Genomic DNA, 16627 nt, shown 5'->3' on the forward strand with positions numbered 1-16627 from the left:
GTGAAGTTTAAAAAAGGGTAGCGTTTAGCTTATACGGTTAATAGTTAGCAATTGCTACTCCCTAATTGCCACTGATTAAAGGCAATTTGTTCATGACGATAGTGACTTCACATTAAGTACAGAAACCTGGTGAAACCTTAAATGTTTTAACTTCAGTTCATTCCCCAGGCAAACTGGGGATTTTGAATTTTAAAAGGATCCAAAGAACTGGAGATCAGAAGTAAAAACAATCATTGCTGGAAAACTTAGCAGCTTTGGAGAGAAAGCAGAGTAAAAGATGTTCTAAAGAAGGGTCATTGGACCTGAAATGTTAACTCTGCTTTTTCTCCAAAGATACTGCAAGATCTGAGTTTTTCCAGAAATTTCTGTCTTTGTTTGGGTCTTTGGATAGTTTGTCTAAACCTTTTCACATTTGTGACCAATCCAGGAATGGTGGGGCTTGATTCCCAGTGCACTACCCCATTGAGTTATGGCAAAGCTTTGGGGTGCATGGCCAGGAATACATAACATTGGATGTTAGAAGTTGGTAAGGGATAAAAGGGAACACCACATTTCATACCAAGTAAAAATAAGATGGCCCAAAACTGCAAAAGACTGCTAATAGAGGACTCAGATAAATTTACAAGAGATCAGAAAAATCAGGTGGGCAAATAACTTATCAGTAGAATTGCCTGCCAGGGCTCAGAAGGCAGAAGCATTGAAGAACTAGACTAACATTTGGACTTCATTGGAAAAGTAGAAATCACATGACACCAGGTTACAGTCCAACATGTTTATTTGGAAGTACACGTTTTCAGAGCGCTGCTCCTTTGTCGGGTAGCTAGTCACCTGACGAAGGATCAGCACTCCAAAAAGTTGTACTTCCAAATAAACTTGTTGGACTATAACCTGGTGTTGTGTGATTTTTAACTTTGTCCACCCCAGTCCAACACTGGCACCTCCACATCTTGGAAAAGTATGGGCAGGGACTCCAGTAAATTAGACATTGGAGACAATTTAGACTGCATCCCAGTTGTGATTTGAGGGTGGGGTGGGGGGTGCGGAGAAAGGAGGAGGCTGGCGATAAAAATTGAAAACTTGAATTAGAATTGCAGACGGGAAGAGAACACATTAAGAGCATGAATATTACCTTAGAATGATCCAGATTAAAAAAGAGCCACCAAATGTTGATGCAGGCTGTTGTGGGAAACGTCCTAGTCATAATCTAAACTACAGGAGAAAGTGAGGACTGCAGATGCTGGAGATCAGAGCTGAAAATGTATTGCTGGAAAAGCACGGCAGGTCAGGCAGCATCCAAGGAGCAGGAGAATCGACGTTTCGGGCGTCTCATGCCCGAAACATTGATTCTCATAATCTAAACTACAGTAAGGAAATGCTTAAGATTGTGCAGGCCCAATCAAAATTTGAGGAAAAGGCTGTGGGGGTCTCATTTCATTTGAGAAAATAGCAAGAAAAATAAATTGTCTGAAGGAATTTGTCAGTGCAGAGCAAGTTGATAGGTTAAGCACAGAGCATTTGTTTTACTTTCAGAGTACATTTATAGGGATTATGGCACTGTTTCTTAAAAACAAAATCTTTTATACTGGTTACGAGAGAGGTAATCCCTGAAACATACAGATAAAACTTTCAAATTTTTAGGAAACAGCCTAGACTAATCTAAATTGCATTTGAAAGGTTTAAACAAAGTAATTTTTATAGGTGGATGTGGGCTTTAGGAATGAATATCACATACAAGCCTCTCAGCGAAAAGGAAGAATTTAAAGATTCACAACCTTTTGTAATAAGAATCCAAAATGGTGCAACTGCTAAACAATGAGCAGGAATTAGGAAATGACCCGTAAAAGTACATTTTTTTTGTCCATCATCCTCATAAATAGGGTGGCACTGTGGCTCAGTGGTTAGCACTGTTGCCTCACAGCGCCCAGGGTTCCAGCCTTGGGCGACAGTCTGTGTGGACTTTGCACATCCTCCCCGTGCCTGCGTGGGTTTCCTTCAGGTGCTCCAGTTTCCTCCCAGAGCCCAAAGATGTGCACGTTAGATGAATTGGCCATGCTAAATAGCCCATTGTGTTCGGGGATGTGTACGTCAGGTGCATTAGTCAGGCGTAAATGTAGGATAGTAGGATAGGGAAATGGGTCTGGGTGGATTACCTGTCGGAGGGTCGATGTGGACTTATTGGACCAAAGGGCATGTTTCAACACTGTAGGGATTTGTTTTGTTTTGATTCGATTCGATTTGATTCTATTAACCCAAGAACAATAGAGGATGGGAGAATGAAAGGAAGGTAAGTAGCCAGGATAAAGAAAATGGCAAATACCACTAATATCAAAAGCTGAAGAAGTATCTGTCTTTGTCACACCAAAACAGTTTTATTAATGTCAGCACAATAGCTATACCTTCAAGAAATTTATTATGGAGATGGACAGAAGTGGTTTTCTCAGCAGAATACCAAGTAGCCCTTGATCAGCTGAAGGCAGCCCCAATAAATGGATTTGTGTTGGTCATTCCTGACTTTGAACTGTTAAAATGACAATTGATGTGAGTGACACTTGGGTGAAGGCTTATAACGAGATGATGAGTTAGGAGAAGAGAAGCCAGTGCAGAAGTTTCCAAGAAATTAAACAAATGTCAAAGGAAGGACATGGATAGGAATTATTATTAGCTCTTTAGCAGTTTGAAGTACGTGGTCCAACATGGTTACATTGAAGCATTAATCTGCAGTAGCCATAATCTGTGAATGGTCATTGAAAAGTTTAAAACTTGAAATGCAAGACAGCACAAATAGAGTTTATTGATTCACCCATTCAATTAAAGCTTGTTCGTATTGCTGGTAAAGATAATTTAATAGCAATTGCCTTGTCCCAATATAAAATGATGAAGTAAAAAATTAAAAGATTAGGACAGGTTCTGTAAGGCATTTATAAGTGTGAGTAATGATGAATGAATATAAGTCTGTGTTGTTGTTTGTGTATTACATACTTTGTAATGAAATGCATTTTTGAAATTTTTAATGCATGTAAGGAGTGGCTTTTAGTTTTCTTTATTTTTGGACTGTGGACTGCTATAACCAATGGGACTGTGCAAATCAATGGCTGTTATTTTAAAAACTCAAGTTTATTGGAGCACATCATGAGTTGTATGCTGTGTTGCATTTTTACGGAACCAGGGACAGCAAAAGCAGAACTGAGGCCAGTCACTCAGCAACAAAGTTTTGATTGGCTCCTGACCAGGTGACCATGGGGCTGTTTGGGGTAATGCAACAGAGAACCACTCATTGTGCGATGAGCAAACAACAAAATAAATCAATTTCTGTCTGTATCTCCTCTGTGAAAGTGTCAGAAAGTCTACATTAACAGCTAGCTGTATTCTAGTGAATTGAATTTATTGTCACGTGTACTGAGGCAGAGTGAAAAGCTTTGTCTTGCGAGTAATACAGGCAGATCACACAGAAAGTAGCATAGATATTAATTAATAGGTAAACAGCGGCAAAAACAAAAACACAGATACAGACCAATGTTAAGAGTTTGTGAGTCCATTCAGTATTCTAACAACAGTAGTGTAGACACTGTTGTTCAGGATTCTGTACCTTCTCCCCAATGCTAGAGGTCGTAGGAAAACATTGCCAGGGTGGGATGGATCTTTAAGAATGCTGGCGGCCTTTCCTTGACAGTGGGCCTGATAGATGGATTCTATAGATGGGAGGGTGGCCTTTGTCCAGGCTGAGTTCACTACTCTCTGTAACGGTCTCCGATATTGAATGGTACAGTTGCCATACCAGATAGTGATACATCCAGACAGAATGCTCTCTATGGCACACCTATAAAAGTTGGCAAGGGTATTTGCTGTCATGCCAAATTTCCTCAGCTGTCTGAGAAAGGAGACTTTGTTGGGCCTTTGTAACTAGTGCATCCACATGAAGAGTCCAAGAAAGCTTGTTGTGGATGACCACTCCCAGGAGCTTGGCACACTCCATTCCACCTCTGTGCTGTTAATGTGCAGGGGATCATGAGTAACATCCTGCCGAAAGTCAATAATGAATTCCTTGGTTTTGCTGGCATTGAGAGCTAATTTGTTCTCATTGCACCATTTTTCCAGGTCTTCAACCTCCCATCTGTAGCCTGTTTCGTTGCCATCTGAGATTTGACCGACTATGGTGGTGTCATCAGCGATCTTGTAAATGGCATTAGTCTGGTGTTTGGCAACGCTGTTATGGGTATACACACCCCTGAATACGCACCCCTGGGGGGTTCCAATGTTGAGTGTTAGTGAGAATGAAATATTGTCCTCAATCTTCACTGATTGTGGCCTGTAGGTCAGGAAACTAAGGATCCAGCTGCAGAGAATGGGGCTTAGTCCTAGATCACTAAGTTTAGTAATCAATCTCGAGGGGATAATAGTGTTGAAGGCTGAACTGTAGTGAATGAGTAGAATTCTTACATAGCTGCTCTTGGTGTCAAGATGTTCTCGGGCGGAGTGAAGGGCAACTGGTATGGTATTCGATGTGGATCTGTTGGTCCGATAAGCAAATTGGATGGGGTCAAGAGTAGTGGGGAGGCTGGAGTTTATTAATGCCGTGACCAGGCTTTCAAAGCACTTCATGACCATCGAAGTTTGGGCCACTGGGTGGTAGTCATTGAGACATGCTGCATGAGCCTTCTTAGACGCAGGGATGATGTTGGTCCTCTTGAAACAGGCAGGGACAGTGGCCGACTGCAAGGAGAGGTTGAAGATGACCGAGAAGGCCTCTGCCAGTTGATCTGTGCGTGCTCTGAGTGCACGGACTGGTACTCCTGTCTGGTCCCATTGCTTTCCTTGGATTCACACGAAGGAAAACTGATCAGACCTCTGATGCAGTGACTGTTGGGATAGGTTTGTCAGGACTTGTTGGAATGGGCATTACCTCTCCGCTGAAATTCTGCTCAAAGCAAGCAAAGAAGGCATTGAGACGATCTGGGAGGGATATGTCATCGTTTGCTATCTTGCACTGTCTCTTTTTAGAATCTGTGATGTCATTCAGTCCTTGCCATAATCGCCAGGTGTCTGTCTGGGTCTCTAGTTTGGATCAGTATTGGTCCTTGGCTGTCATAATGACTCTGCGAAGGTCATACTTGGATTCCTTACATTTGAGTGGGTCTGCTGATCTGAAGGCCTCACGTCTGATTTTTTTAGCAGGTTCTGTATGTCCTGATTCATCCAGGGTTTCCTGTTGGGGAACACCCGGAATGAGTTTGCTTTGCAAATCCTGTGTTACATGAGGAATATAAATGCCTGTTAAAAATAGTGGAAGCATTCCCAATCGGTGAATCAAATAGATTATCTCTGCAACCAACCTTGTGATGAGCAAAGAATTAAAAGGAAAATACATCAGTATAATAAAACAAAGTAGTGCAGATGCTGGAGATCTGAAAAAAATCAGAAACTGCTGGAGAAACCCAGCAGGTGTGACAGCATCTGTGAGAGAAAACCGATCTTGGAGTCCATTGGCCCTTCTTCAGAACTAGAAGTATCTAGGAAAAAAGTTATATTTATGGTTGATGGTGGGGGTGAGGGATGTGAGGTGATTGATGGCAGTAGAGCCCAGAGAGAGGGGATAAAAGGGAAGGCAGGCCAACGGATTGTTGATTGTAAGCCAGGGATGAAGAGAAGCTAGATAAAAGCATAACAACAACTCCTGGGTCACAACTGTATTTCAAACTGTATTTTCCTACTTTTATTTTTCCACCCTTAATATTTGTGCCTTCACTATCTTTCTGTGTCTTTCTATTTCTTGTGAAGGAGTAATTTAAGAAAGGGTAAAGATATATGTTTTGGTCAGTAGTTAGCAATTCCTATTTTCTAATTATCATTAATTAAAGATATAATGTCCGATTGAATAGTTATTTTTCTTTTAAATCCAAAAATCTGGTGAGTGTTTTCTTTTAATTCAAATTCATCAGTCAAGTAAATTGGGTACTTTGGATAGGTTGACTAAGTCTTTGTGTGTTGTGATGCCTTTGTTGCAGCACACTACCACCCCCCCACCCCCAGTGAGTACCAAGTCCAACACAATGAATTGCTGTTGTTTTCGTTTCCATAAGTGTACACAGACAAAACTAACTTGTTGTGGACAAGACTAAATGCCCTCAAACCAGTACAAGGAGATAGCCTTGTTTAAAGGCAAGTGTAAGGCACTGTAATCCAGATGTGATTCAGTTGGTTAAACTACACTTTATTCTTACAACATTTTACTACACTTTATTCTTATACAACAGTTAAAGTACAAACAAAAAACAAAGAATTGGCATAATTTTAACTCTAACAAAACAGTTAACAAAATAATGTATAATTTAACTGCTACTCATCAAATATTCTAATCAAGCATGTTATGGACCAGGCCTGACCACCTCAAAACACTTCAAGAAGATAATCCAGACTCTAACGTTTCCAGTTGTTTTAAGCAGGTGTAAGTGGATATGCCAGGAGTGATGCAGCTGGCCCAACCACAGTTTCAAACAAACCAGAATTTATTTTACTCATGAACAAAAGAAAACAGAATTTAGAATAATGTAACTGTTTGAAAACGCAATTGACTCTAATGCAACTTAACAATGCTGTTCCAAATACTTGCAACATCCCCATAAACAGCCCCTTGGCAAAAAAAAAGGTAAGATCAAACACAGGAGAGAGAGAGATGGCAGAGCGATTCAGCTTGGACCACCACTCTATAGCTGTTTCTCTGACCAGCAGCTTCAAAAAACTGACTGCTTGCTAAAACCAAACGAAAGCAGAGATGAAATGAGCTGGGAGAGTTGGCCACTTCCCTTTCATTATACAAGTATTTGTTTAAAAATTTAAAAGCTGCTTCAAGTAGATAAACCCAGACATTTCAGAATCTGTGTGTTTACGGCCCCTCTGGGGAAATAAAAAAGCAAGGACAACCTAACCTTGTTAATGGAGCAAAATTGTCACAAGCAGTGTCCCATAAGCACTCTTGGCAAAAGCAAATTCACTTGTTATCTTCTCTAGTCTAGGAGAAGACACACCGATAGATTTAATCTAGCAGCGGAGAGAGACCTCAAGCTTTTTGCAGTAGCAGAGAGAGCATTGTATTTAGCAACTTCAACAAGTGAAAATAAAATCTAAAACCCGGGTCTACTTTTATTGTCTAAATTTTTAAAAACACCAAAGCTGTTTACTATGCTTGCCATGGTGTAGACACCTCGGCACAAGGTTTACAACGCCCCTCTTCAAGAGAAACAGGATGGGACAGAACAAATCCCTCTTAAAGGCACATCTCATCACACACTGAATAGGGTAATTATTTCCATTTAACTTTTGTGCTTCGAGCCAAGAAAACCATGCATGCTAATTAATTTTACACACTGGGCAAAATTGACCCCTCTAGTACTGAAGGAACTAGTGTATTGACCTTATATATGTATATCAGTCATGTTCATTTATTCACAGAATATCATCATCACTAGCAAAGCAGCATTTGTTGCTCCTCTGTAATTTCCTGCAAAAAGATGATGAGTAGCTGCTGCATTGAACCACTGCAGTACATGCGGTGGAGTTACAACACCTCCATTAGAGAGTGAGATACAGGATTTTAGTCTAATGACATTGAAATAATGATGGTCATATATCTAAGTCAGGATGTATTTTAACTTGAAAGGAGTCATTGGTGATGGTGTTGCAATGTGTTTGTTACCATTTTCTTCTAGTGGTAGAGGTTGGACAATGCTGTTGAAGGAGCTAATTTTAACTTCTGCAGGGTCTCATTTATATGATCAACTCTGCTAGCATTGATCTCTACTGTATGTAGTTCTTCCCAATACAATAATGTTTCCACTACCCCTGTTTTATTATTACATTGCCATATAGATGATTTAACTCATTTTGAATAGGATTAACCCTTGCATTACCTTGATGATAAGACTGCCTTCAAGAAAGGAGACAGAATGTAATGTGGGAACTACTGAGGAATCTTCCCACTTTCCATTGCCAGGAAGATCATTGTCCAAATCCTTGCTAGGTGCCTTCTCCCAGTCTCTGAGAAAATCCTTCCTGAAAGCCATTGTAGCTTCCAACAAAACCATGAAATTATGGTGATGGAATTGCCAAGCAGTGAAAATCAAAAGAAATGCCAGGAACAATACCAATTACTCTACGTGGCCTTCATTGACCTGGCCAAGGTTTTTGATTCAATCAGTCAGGAAGTGCTAAGGAAGAACATGTAAACTGGCAACTGTCCACTGAAATTTATCAATATCTTCTGTCTTCTCCATGACAAGATGTTATTAACAGTCTTCATCAAAGGTGGTATGAACATTTTCTTTGAGGTCAAGCAGGGCCCTCGCCCTCGACCTTTTCTCCATCTTTCCCACCATTCTTCATCTTATCAAGGACAAGCTTCCCAGTGATATGGACATTGTCTCCAGGATGGATGGAAAACTTCAACCTCAACTGGTTGAAATTGAGAAGGAAATGATGCCAACCTCGCTCTTGGTACAGTATGTGGATGACAATGTCATCTCTGCTAAATGCGTTTGCAGAAGCACACAAAGAATTGCTCTCAGTCTCAACTTCAATCTCAAAAGGACTCAAATCCTTTACCAGTCCTTCCCAGGTCAAACTCTGGTCCATCCCTCCATTGAGATCAACATGCAAGTACTCCAAAATATGGAACATTTCCCTTACCTAGGAAGCTATCTCCCATCCAAGGCTGATATCAATGTGGAGATTCAACATCACATCCAATCTGCGAGTGCTACCTTCAAATGCCCCTCTATGACTCTAAGGATGAGAGTCCTTACAGACCATGCTGATACAAAGATCGTTGCGTATAAGGCAGTAAACTTTTCCAATCCTTCTCATGCCCCTGAAACTTGCACTACGTATGGATGCCCTTAATGCCCTTGAGAAGTACTATCAATGCTGTTTTGAGATGGGTTGTCCGCATCACCTGGGTGGACAGGCATACTAACATCCGTATCCTCAAAGCAGCCAGTGGCACCAGCTTCGAAGCCAATTCCTCTGAACCTGTCATATGCTTAGGATGTCTGAGATCCCGACTATCAAAGCAAATCCTCTTTGCCCAACTCAAAAAAGGACCAAGGAAACGTTTCAAAAATTCCCAGGAGGCTTCCCTCAAGAAATGTAGCATAGATGTTAACGCATAGGAGACTCATTTAGAAGAAACTGACTTGGACGACACCTGTTGGCAAGAGGAAGTATGGAAAAGAAACCAGAGAAAAGAATGCCAGTAGTCTCAAGGACCACTCTCAATTACTGCCAAATGTGTGTTGGGCATAGAGTCATAGAGATGTACAGCATGGAAGCCATTTGAAGATTGAACTCACCAGTCACACAAGAAGCCAAAGAATCCATAATCAGTGGTGTAGAACTTCCTCGATGGACAATCATATTCATTAGTGAGTGATTGCCATTGACTACCTCTTGCATTACGATTGACCATCTTTTATAGACCTCTGTTAATAATTTTAATAATCTTACTCATTTAGAGCTTTTGTCTACTTCCTCTCCCAGAACCGGTGTCAGTATCTTATGCAAAGTTACCTCTCTCTGCCTCAGCAGCCTTTTAGTTATATGTTAATTGTACCAATTTGTTTGTTTCTCTGCCACTATTCACAAGGCCAAGGAAACAATCCAAAAATTATATCCTCTAGGTCTTGCTTATCAATTTAGGTCCTAACTTCTCCTTCAGTAGGTTTTTAGATTAGATTCCCTACAGTATGGAAACAGGCCCTTCGGCCCAACAAGTCCAGTCGACTCTCCGAAGAGTAACCCACCCAGAGTTCCTATCCACGTGATGTGCCACCCATGTAATGTTCCACCAAAGGCTGCAAAAACTGAATTTATATTCCTTTCAAAGTTCACTTCCACTATGATCCATATACATTTTTCTGTTGCACTAGGTGTCACTCTTTATTGACTGTAGGATAGTTCTCCGTAATTATATAGCTTCATATGAGTGCCTATTTCTGTGCTTTTGTTTGCCCCACCACTCACCATCGTCCCCTTGAAGCACTTTTTGAACTGCAGTATTTTGTCCTGCACTGCAATGTACCAAATGATCATGAGGATGACACAAAACCTTTCCAGTAGCCAAAGACTTTGGAATGAACAGATGATCATTCGAATTTAACTATGTCAATAAGTGTGGCAATGGATTTGACTAATTGTTCCAGTTTGGGTGGAGGAAAGCTGGTTGTTGTAGAGAATTGAGAGTTTTGGTTTGCAAGAAAGCAAAATAGCACATCAAATGGATAAAGCCATGAACATCTGACTTACATATTAATTTTCACATAGATGCTTACAAGTGCAACATGTTAGAGCTTTTTAGCATACACTGGCTGAATTAAACAATCTTCCATCTGTCCTAACATGTTCCCCTCTATACTATGTCTATCTACTTTATGCAATAACCTTTTATATGGCACCTTGTCAAATTCTTTCTAGAAATCGAAGTACAGTACATCAATGGGCTAACCCCTATCTCGAGCATATATTACTCTTTTGAGAATTCCAATAAATAGGTTAAGTGTGATTTTCTTTTCACAAACCCATGCTAATTCTTGTCTGTATTGATCTATAGTGTCCTGTTGCTCTTATTGATTTGAGGAGTTCAATTTGTCCCTTTCCAGTCAAAGGGAAGCTTTCAGAAATACAGTGAATGTTGAGAAATTAGCACCTCATTAACCATCTCTTTTAAGACTGTAGGTCTGAAGTCCATCAGCACCCCAGAACTTGTCAGACTACAGCTTGCACAGTACTACATCCCTGATACTTATAATTCCAGCATATTCCTCCTTTTCTGCTTTACAGCTATTACTGTTCTTTTTTTGTCTTTTTATAATGTAGATAGTTGCAAGTTATTTGTTAATATCCAACTCCTTATTTGCTGTTAACTTTCCATTTTAACTCTGGATGTCCAATACTCACTTTATTTACCAATTCTATGTTAGATACTACAAAACCTTTTGCAGTCCATTTTTCATTTCCAACTGGATTCCTCATCTGTTCAAATTCCTTTCTCCTGATTAGCCTTTTAGTCATTCTCTGCCGTTCTGTCCATCTGCCCTGCCACCCTTTTTTTTTTTGCTATTATATGCTTTTTCCTCAAGTTTGAATCTTTTTTTTTTAAACTGCTTTAGCTTACTCACACGTGGTGGATCCTCCCCCCGTTCTGTCCATCTGCCCTGCCACCCTTTTTTTTTTTGCTATTATATGCTTTTTCCTCAAGTTTGAATCTTTTTTTTTTTAAACTGCTTTAGCTTACTCACACGTGGTGGATCCTCCCCTTGGATTTTTTCTTCTCATAGGAATGTATATTCGTTCTGAAGTATCCCTTTAAGTGTCTGCCAAAATGATCCATCTCCCAGCCTAGATGTCTGTTCATTTCAGTTAGCTCAGCTTTCGCGACTATTTAATTGCCCTTATTTCAATTGAAAATACTAGACTTAAACCCAGTCATCTCCCTTTCATACAGGATAGAGAATTAAAACATAGTGATCCATTCTGCCAAGACAAGCCTTACCCTGAGATCATTAATCTTGACATATTGCATAATACAAAGCCTAATAATATGCTATCTGGTTGGATCCACAACATGCTGCTCTGAAATATCTTCTCATAAACATCCTATGAACTCTTCATCCATGTCATAAGTGCCTATTGCTTTTATTCCATTTTGTATAGGATAAAATCGCTCATGATTATTGCTGTTCGGGCTGAACTGGAGCACTCATTGACTTTCCCCACAACTTCCACCCCACCCTCAAATTCACTTGATCATCTCCCTCCCCTTTCTTGATCTCTCCATTTCCATCTCCGATGACAGTTTTCAGATGGACTTTTACTGTAAACCCACAGGCTCCCAAAACTATCTTCTCCCACTCAGTATCCTGCAAGAACTCCATCCTGTTCTCCCAATTCCTCCGCTTCTGCAACATCTACTCGTAAGAGGAGACATTCCATTCCTAAGCATCCCAGATGTCCACCTATTTTGAACAACATGCTTTTACCCCCTTTGTCATCAAGACAGCCCTCCACTGCACCTCCTCCATTCCCCGTTAGTGTTTTAAACCCTCCACTCTCTAAATGCAATAAAGAAGGGGTGTCCCTTGTCCTCACCTACCACCCCACCAGTCCCTGTATTCAACACATCATTCTTAAACACTTCCATCAAATACAATTAGACCCTGCCACCAAAAACATCTTCCCCTCCCTAACCCTTTCTGCCTTCCGCAAGGACTTTCCCTTCGCTAGTCCTTGGTTCATGCTACTCTTCCCACCCCCCCCCCCACCAAAACCACCAGGTGCCTTCCCTGCCATCTAAAAGATGCAAAGCCTCCCATCACATCACACCCTTCACCTCCATCGAGCGCCTCAAACAGTCCTTCCAGGTGAGACAGAAGTTCACCTGCCTCTCTCTTAATGTAGTTTACTGTATCTGGTGCTCCAGATGTGGTTTTCTGTACATTGGGAAGACCAAGCATAAACCCAGGGAACGTTTCTCCAAGCATCTCAGCTGGACACGCGTGGGTCAACCTGACCTCCCAGTCACTGCCCATTTTAATTCCCCCTCCCACTCCCTTTCTGACGTGACCATCCTCAGCCTCCTCCATTAGCAAAACAAACCAACTGCAAATTGGAGGAACAACAGCTCATCCTCCACCTGGGCAGCCAAAGCCCGGAAGACTCAACATTGAGTTTTCCAGTTTCAAATAATCCCTTTCCAGCCCCTCCCCTCTCTTTCATTCCTCTGACCGGCCCTTCCTTCCAGCCAAAAACCGGATTCATTCCTCCCATCAACCAGCCAGGACATATCCTCTAACTGTGTTCACCTATCCCCTGTGTTCACCCTACCACCCTTCTAACCCCTCCCCCCATCCCCCCTTAATCTGCAGCCCCAGTTACACCCACCCACTCACCTTCCACCCTGAAGAAGGGTTCCACCTGAAACATTGACTTCTCCACCCCTTGATGCTGCCTGACTTGCTGTGTTCTTCCAGTCTCCTGCATGTCCCTTTGTAACAAGCACCCAATATTTCGTATTGTAAGCTTCATCCTCCATTATAGTTACTGTCTGGAGTCTACAGACCACTCCCACTAATGACTTGGTTCCCTTTTGCTCCTCATCTCCACCCAAACTGATTCTACATCCTGATCACCTGAATCCAAGGTCATCTCTAAATATTGTTTCAAAAACATCTTTCTGACTGTCATAGACTCCTCAATGCTCAGGATCCAATCCTTGCCATCCTGCAGCCATACTATCCATAATTTACTTCAGTGTATGCTATTATTTAGTTTGATGTATGACTGTTGTGTGCATTCAGGTGCTGAACCTTTAATTTTAACTTTTTCTTGTCTTTGTAATATCTAGTCTTGATTATTGATATATCTCTGTCCTTTCCTACCATTCTTTGATCTTTGTTGCCCAGATTACGTTTTGTTCTACCGAGACTTCACACCATGATTTGTGATGTTTACCCAAGCTGGATCCCTTGTCCCCCATATCTAATTCAAAGTTTTCTCTAATTCCTAGTTATGTGGATCATTAGAATACCAGTTTCAGCATGACTTAGGTATAACATGTCCTGATAACGCAAATCTCACTTTTATTAGTACTGGTATTAGTGCTCCATGAAACAGAACCCAGTTCTCTCACATCGATCATTGAGTCATGTATTTATTTCCATAATCATATTCACTTTATGCTAAATAATTTGAGGCTAAGGTAGTAATCCAGAGATTAAAACCTTTGAGTTGCTTTTGATTTTAGTGTCTGGCACCAGATACTGTCTGAGAACCTGTTTTTTAGTTCTGCCAGTCATTGGTGCCTCCCCATCCTGCAGTAATTAAACTATCTTCCTTCTTGCTGTTGTCTTGAAGTTAGTGATGTGCCCTGAGCCTTGACCTCAATTTATGTCTAGTATATGCAAAAATATTCTCACATTTACATGTTGTCGCTGAGTTTGCTGTACAGTTTGTTTTCCGAGTGTGTTGTTTCTACTTGTACTTAAAGATAGGTCACAATCTATCAACTGTAATTCAAGTGATGGATTATGAACACCTTGTGCTATTCAAAGCAGTACAGTATGTTGACTATTTTCTTTGAAATCGATAAAGTCTTGCGTCCTTAAAAATAGGTCTCCTTAATTAAATGAAGTAGGAATATCGTAAGGTACACTGTTAAATGGAAGATCAAAGGAACAGAATGTTCAATTAAAAGGTAGAAGGAACATTTGGCTTATTGCTACAGAAACTGTGTTCAGGAGGGTGAGAATTGACCACAGCTAGCCTTTCAGATGTTGAAACGTTTGCATTGTGTTCATTGTAAATAGAAGTCGACTGCTTTTTTAAAAAGTGGTGATCAACTGGGAAGTTTTAATTTTGGTGAATTGCAAGTAACTCTAATCAATGTTTTTAGACACGTTATGACACATTTCTGGGGCACTTGGAATTTGAATGTCAAAAAAGATAATCTCTGTTGCTGTCCCTCTGCTCTGTGTCCTTGAACAATTTATTTCTTCCTAACAAAAATCATATTGTTAACTGAAGTGAAAGATACATTGAGCAAGCTGAGAGTTGTGTGGAAACCAAAGGACAAAGCCTTTAACTGTCTTTGTCAGATTCATATGCACACGGTTACACTGCATTTTCAAATATATTTGAAATATTTATGCTTCTGTAATTGGACTAACCGTATGTTGTGACAATTCTATGAAAACATATTTGCACAGTTATGAATAAAATTCATGTTTTAAAGTGTTTTCTATAACACTCAAGGACTTAATTAATTCAATGCCCAGTCACAGTATTTATGCAACATTATTGACTAAGGTTTCCAAAAAGCATTTATTTCCAATAATGACTGCCATTTTTAAAAAGTATATTAGCTTGAGAATGGTGTTGCTAATAAGTTTTTCATTTCCACATTTATATGTAGGTTTTGCATCACCATTGTGCAGCACAATACCAATAGAATTACAGAAATACACATGCTTTATATAGCCAATGTGTATTTATATTTTCAATTGAATATTATGCATTATTTCAAATAAATGCACCTGGTATTGAACCAGACATAAACGGACTGTCATGGTGCAAGACGTTCATGGGACAATCCATTTACTCTATAGTCATTCAATCTGCAGTGCCTCACCTTCTCTTCCCTGTCCCAAGTTATTCATTTAAAGACTGCAGGTTAGTAAAGCCATTGAGAATTTCAAGACCTATTTTTTATATTTCAAGTGATTGTTTTAATTAGTAATGACACATTGTCACTACCATGCATCCTAGATAATTTTCATACGCTCAAGTAGGTTCCAGATGACTTAATTACCACCACCAGCATTGTCACAACATGTCTAAACAGGTTAAATAAAAGTTCTGACTGTGTTCAGTAGAGAAAGCTAAAAATGGCCTGTGATTTGAACACTACTATCTAATTTTTCCAGCCAGGGTGTGCTATTACTGCAGTCTTACCACACTGTAAGATATGGTAGTTTAATGTAATACTGGCTTTGTTTAAGGGTCAAAAAGCGTAGGGCTGGAAAAACACAGGTCAGGCAGCATCCGAGGAGAAGGAGTGTTGACGTTTCGGATATAAGCCCTTCATCAGCACTACCTGACGAAGGGCTTATGCACGAAGCGTAGACTTTCCTGCTCCTCAGATGCTGCCTGACCTGCAGTGCTTTTCCAGCGCCACGTTTTTTGATTCTGACTTCCAGCGTCTGTAGTCCTCACTTTCTCCCACTGGCTTTAAGTCATGTATGTTTCAAAAAGCTAGCTGGTTTATGTAGTCCATAATTGATGGCTATTTGTCTTTCTTGCAGGTTGACCGACTGATGGAGTTGCATTTTAAATACCTGGAAGCTGTGCAAGTGGCTGACAAGAAGATTGAAGGAGAAAAACATGTATGCATTAGTTAGTCTGGCTACAGTCGTGGTTTATGTTTCTTACGAGCTATCATGTTATCTCTGGCGTAGTGGCCTGCTAATTAAATTGATACTATGGACATACAACCCCATGGAATTTGGGAGAAAAATTGGATTAGTGGGTTGTAGGTGACCATTCATTTAAGTCTATATTGATTTTTGTTTTAGGTGACATGCTGTGTGCTGAATATGTTAATTGTGGGAAGGTATCATACAAAATTAGTTCATCATAACCAATGTTCAGGGTTACATGTTCAATCCTGCCTTCTGAATTACTCCAGAGAATTGAGTATTCATTGCCTGTGACAGGAGCTGTTCTTTGTGCTTTCATAATGAAGGTAAACAAAGTTAAATCAAGTAAAATGCACAGTCTACTGGAGAAGCAAAATCTCTGGAAAGCACGTCGAGCAAAAAGTACTCTGCCAAATGTGTTCTTAGCTCTGTTGAAGCATCAAATTACTGAGGCATGAACCACACTGGTCTCAATTACCTAAAATGCAAAACAGGAATTTGAATTCACCTAACTATTAACCTATAATCAAAACAGGGAACATAAGGTTCATAGGGCTTTGCAACATGGAAAAAGGCCCTTAGGCCAGTGTAGTATGTGCTGGTCATCAATTATCTGTTTACTGCAGACTCATTTTCCAGTACTTGGCCCATAGCCTTGATTCATTCAT

At 40.3% G+C, this 16627-nt stretch overlaps 1 protein-coding gene across 1 annotated transcript in view; it reads left to right on the forward strand.

Moving 5' to 3' along the window:
* The window catches only part of ctnnbl1 (catenin, beta like 1), a 192568-nt gene that overhangs the window by 135523 nt on the left and 40418 nt on the right, over positions 1-16627 (forward strand). Inside the window, exon 13 of the mRNA XM_043710185.1 lies at positions 15846-15926. Coding sequence (XP_043566120.1) covers positions 15846-15926 — 81 coding nt within the window. The remainder of the gene's footprint in view (positions 1-15845; positions 15927-16627) is intronic.

The sequence above is a fragment of the Chiloscyllium plagiosum genome, chromosome 20 (assembly GCF_004010195.1).
Source record: "Chiloscyllium plagiosum isolate BGI_BamShark_2017 chromosome 20, ASM401019v2, whole genome shotgun sequence".
Classification (NCBI taxonomy): domain Eukaryota; kingdom Metazoa; phylum Chordata; class Chondrichthyes; order Orectolobiformes; family Hemiscylliidae; genus Chiloscyllium; species Chiloscyllium plagiosum.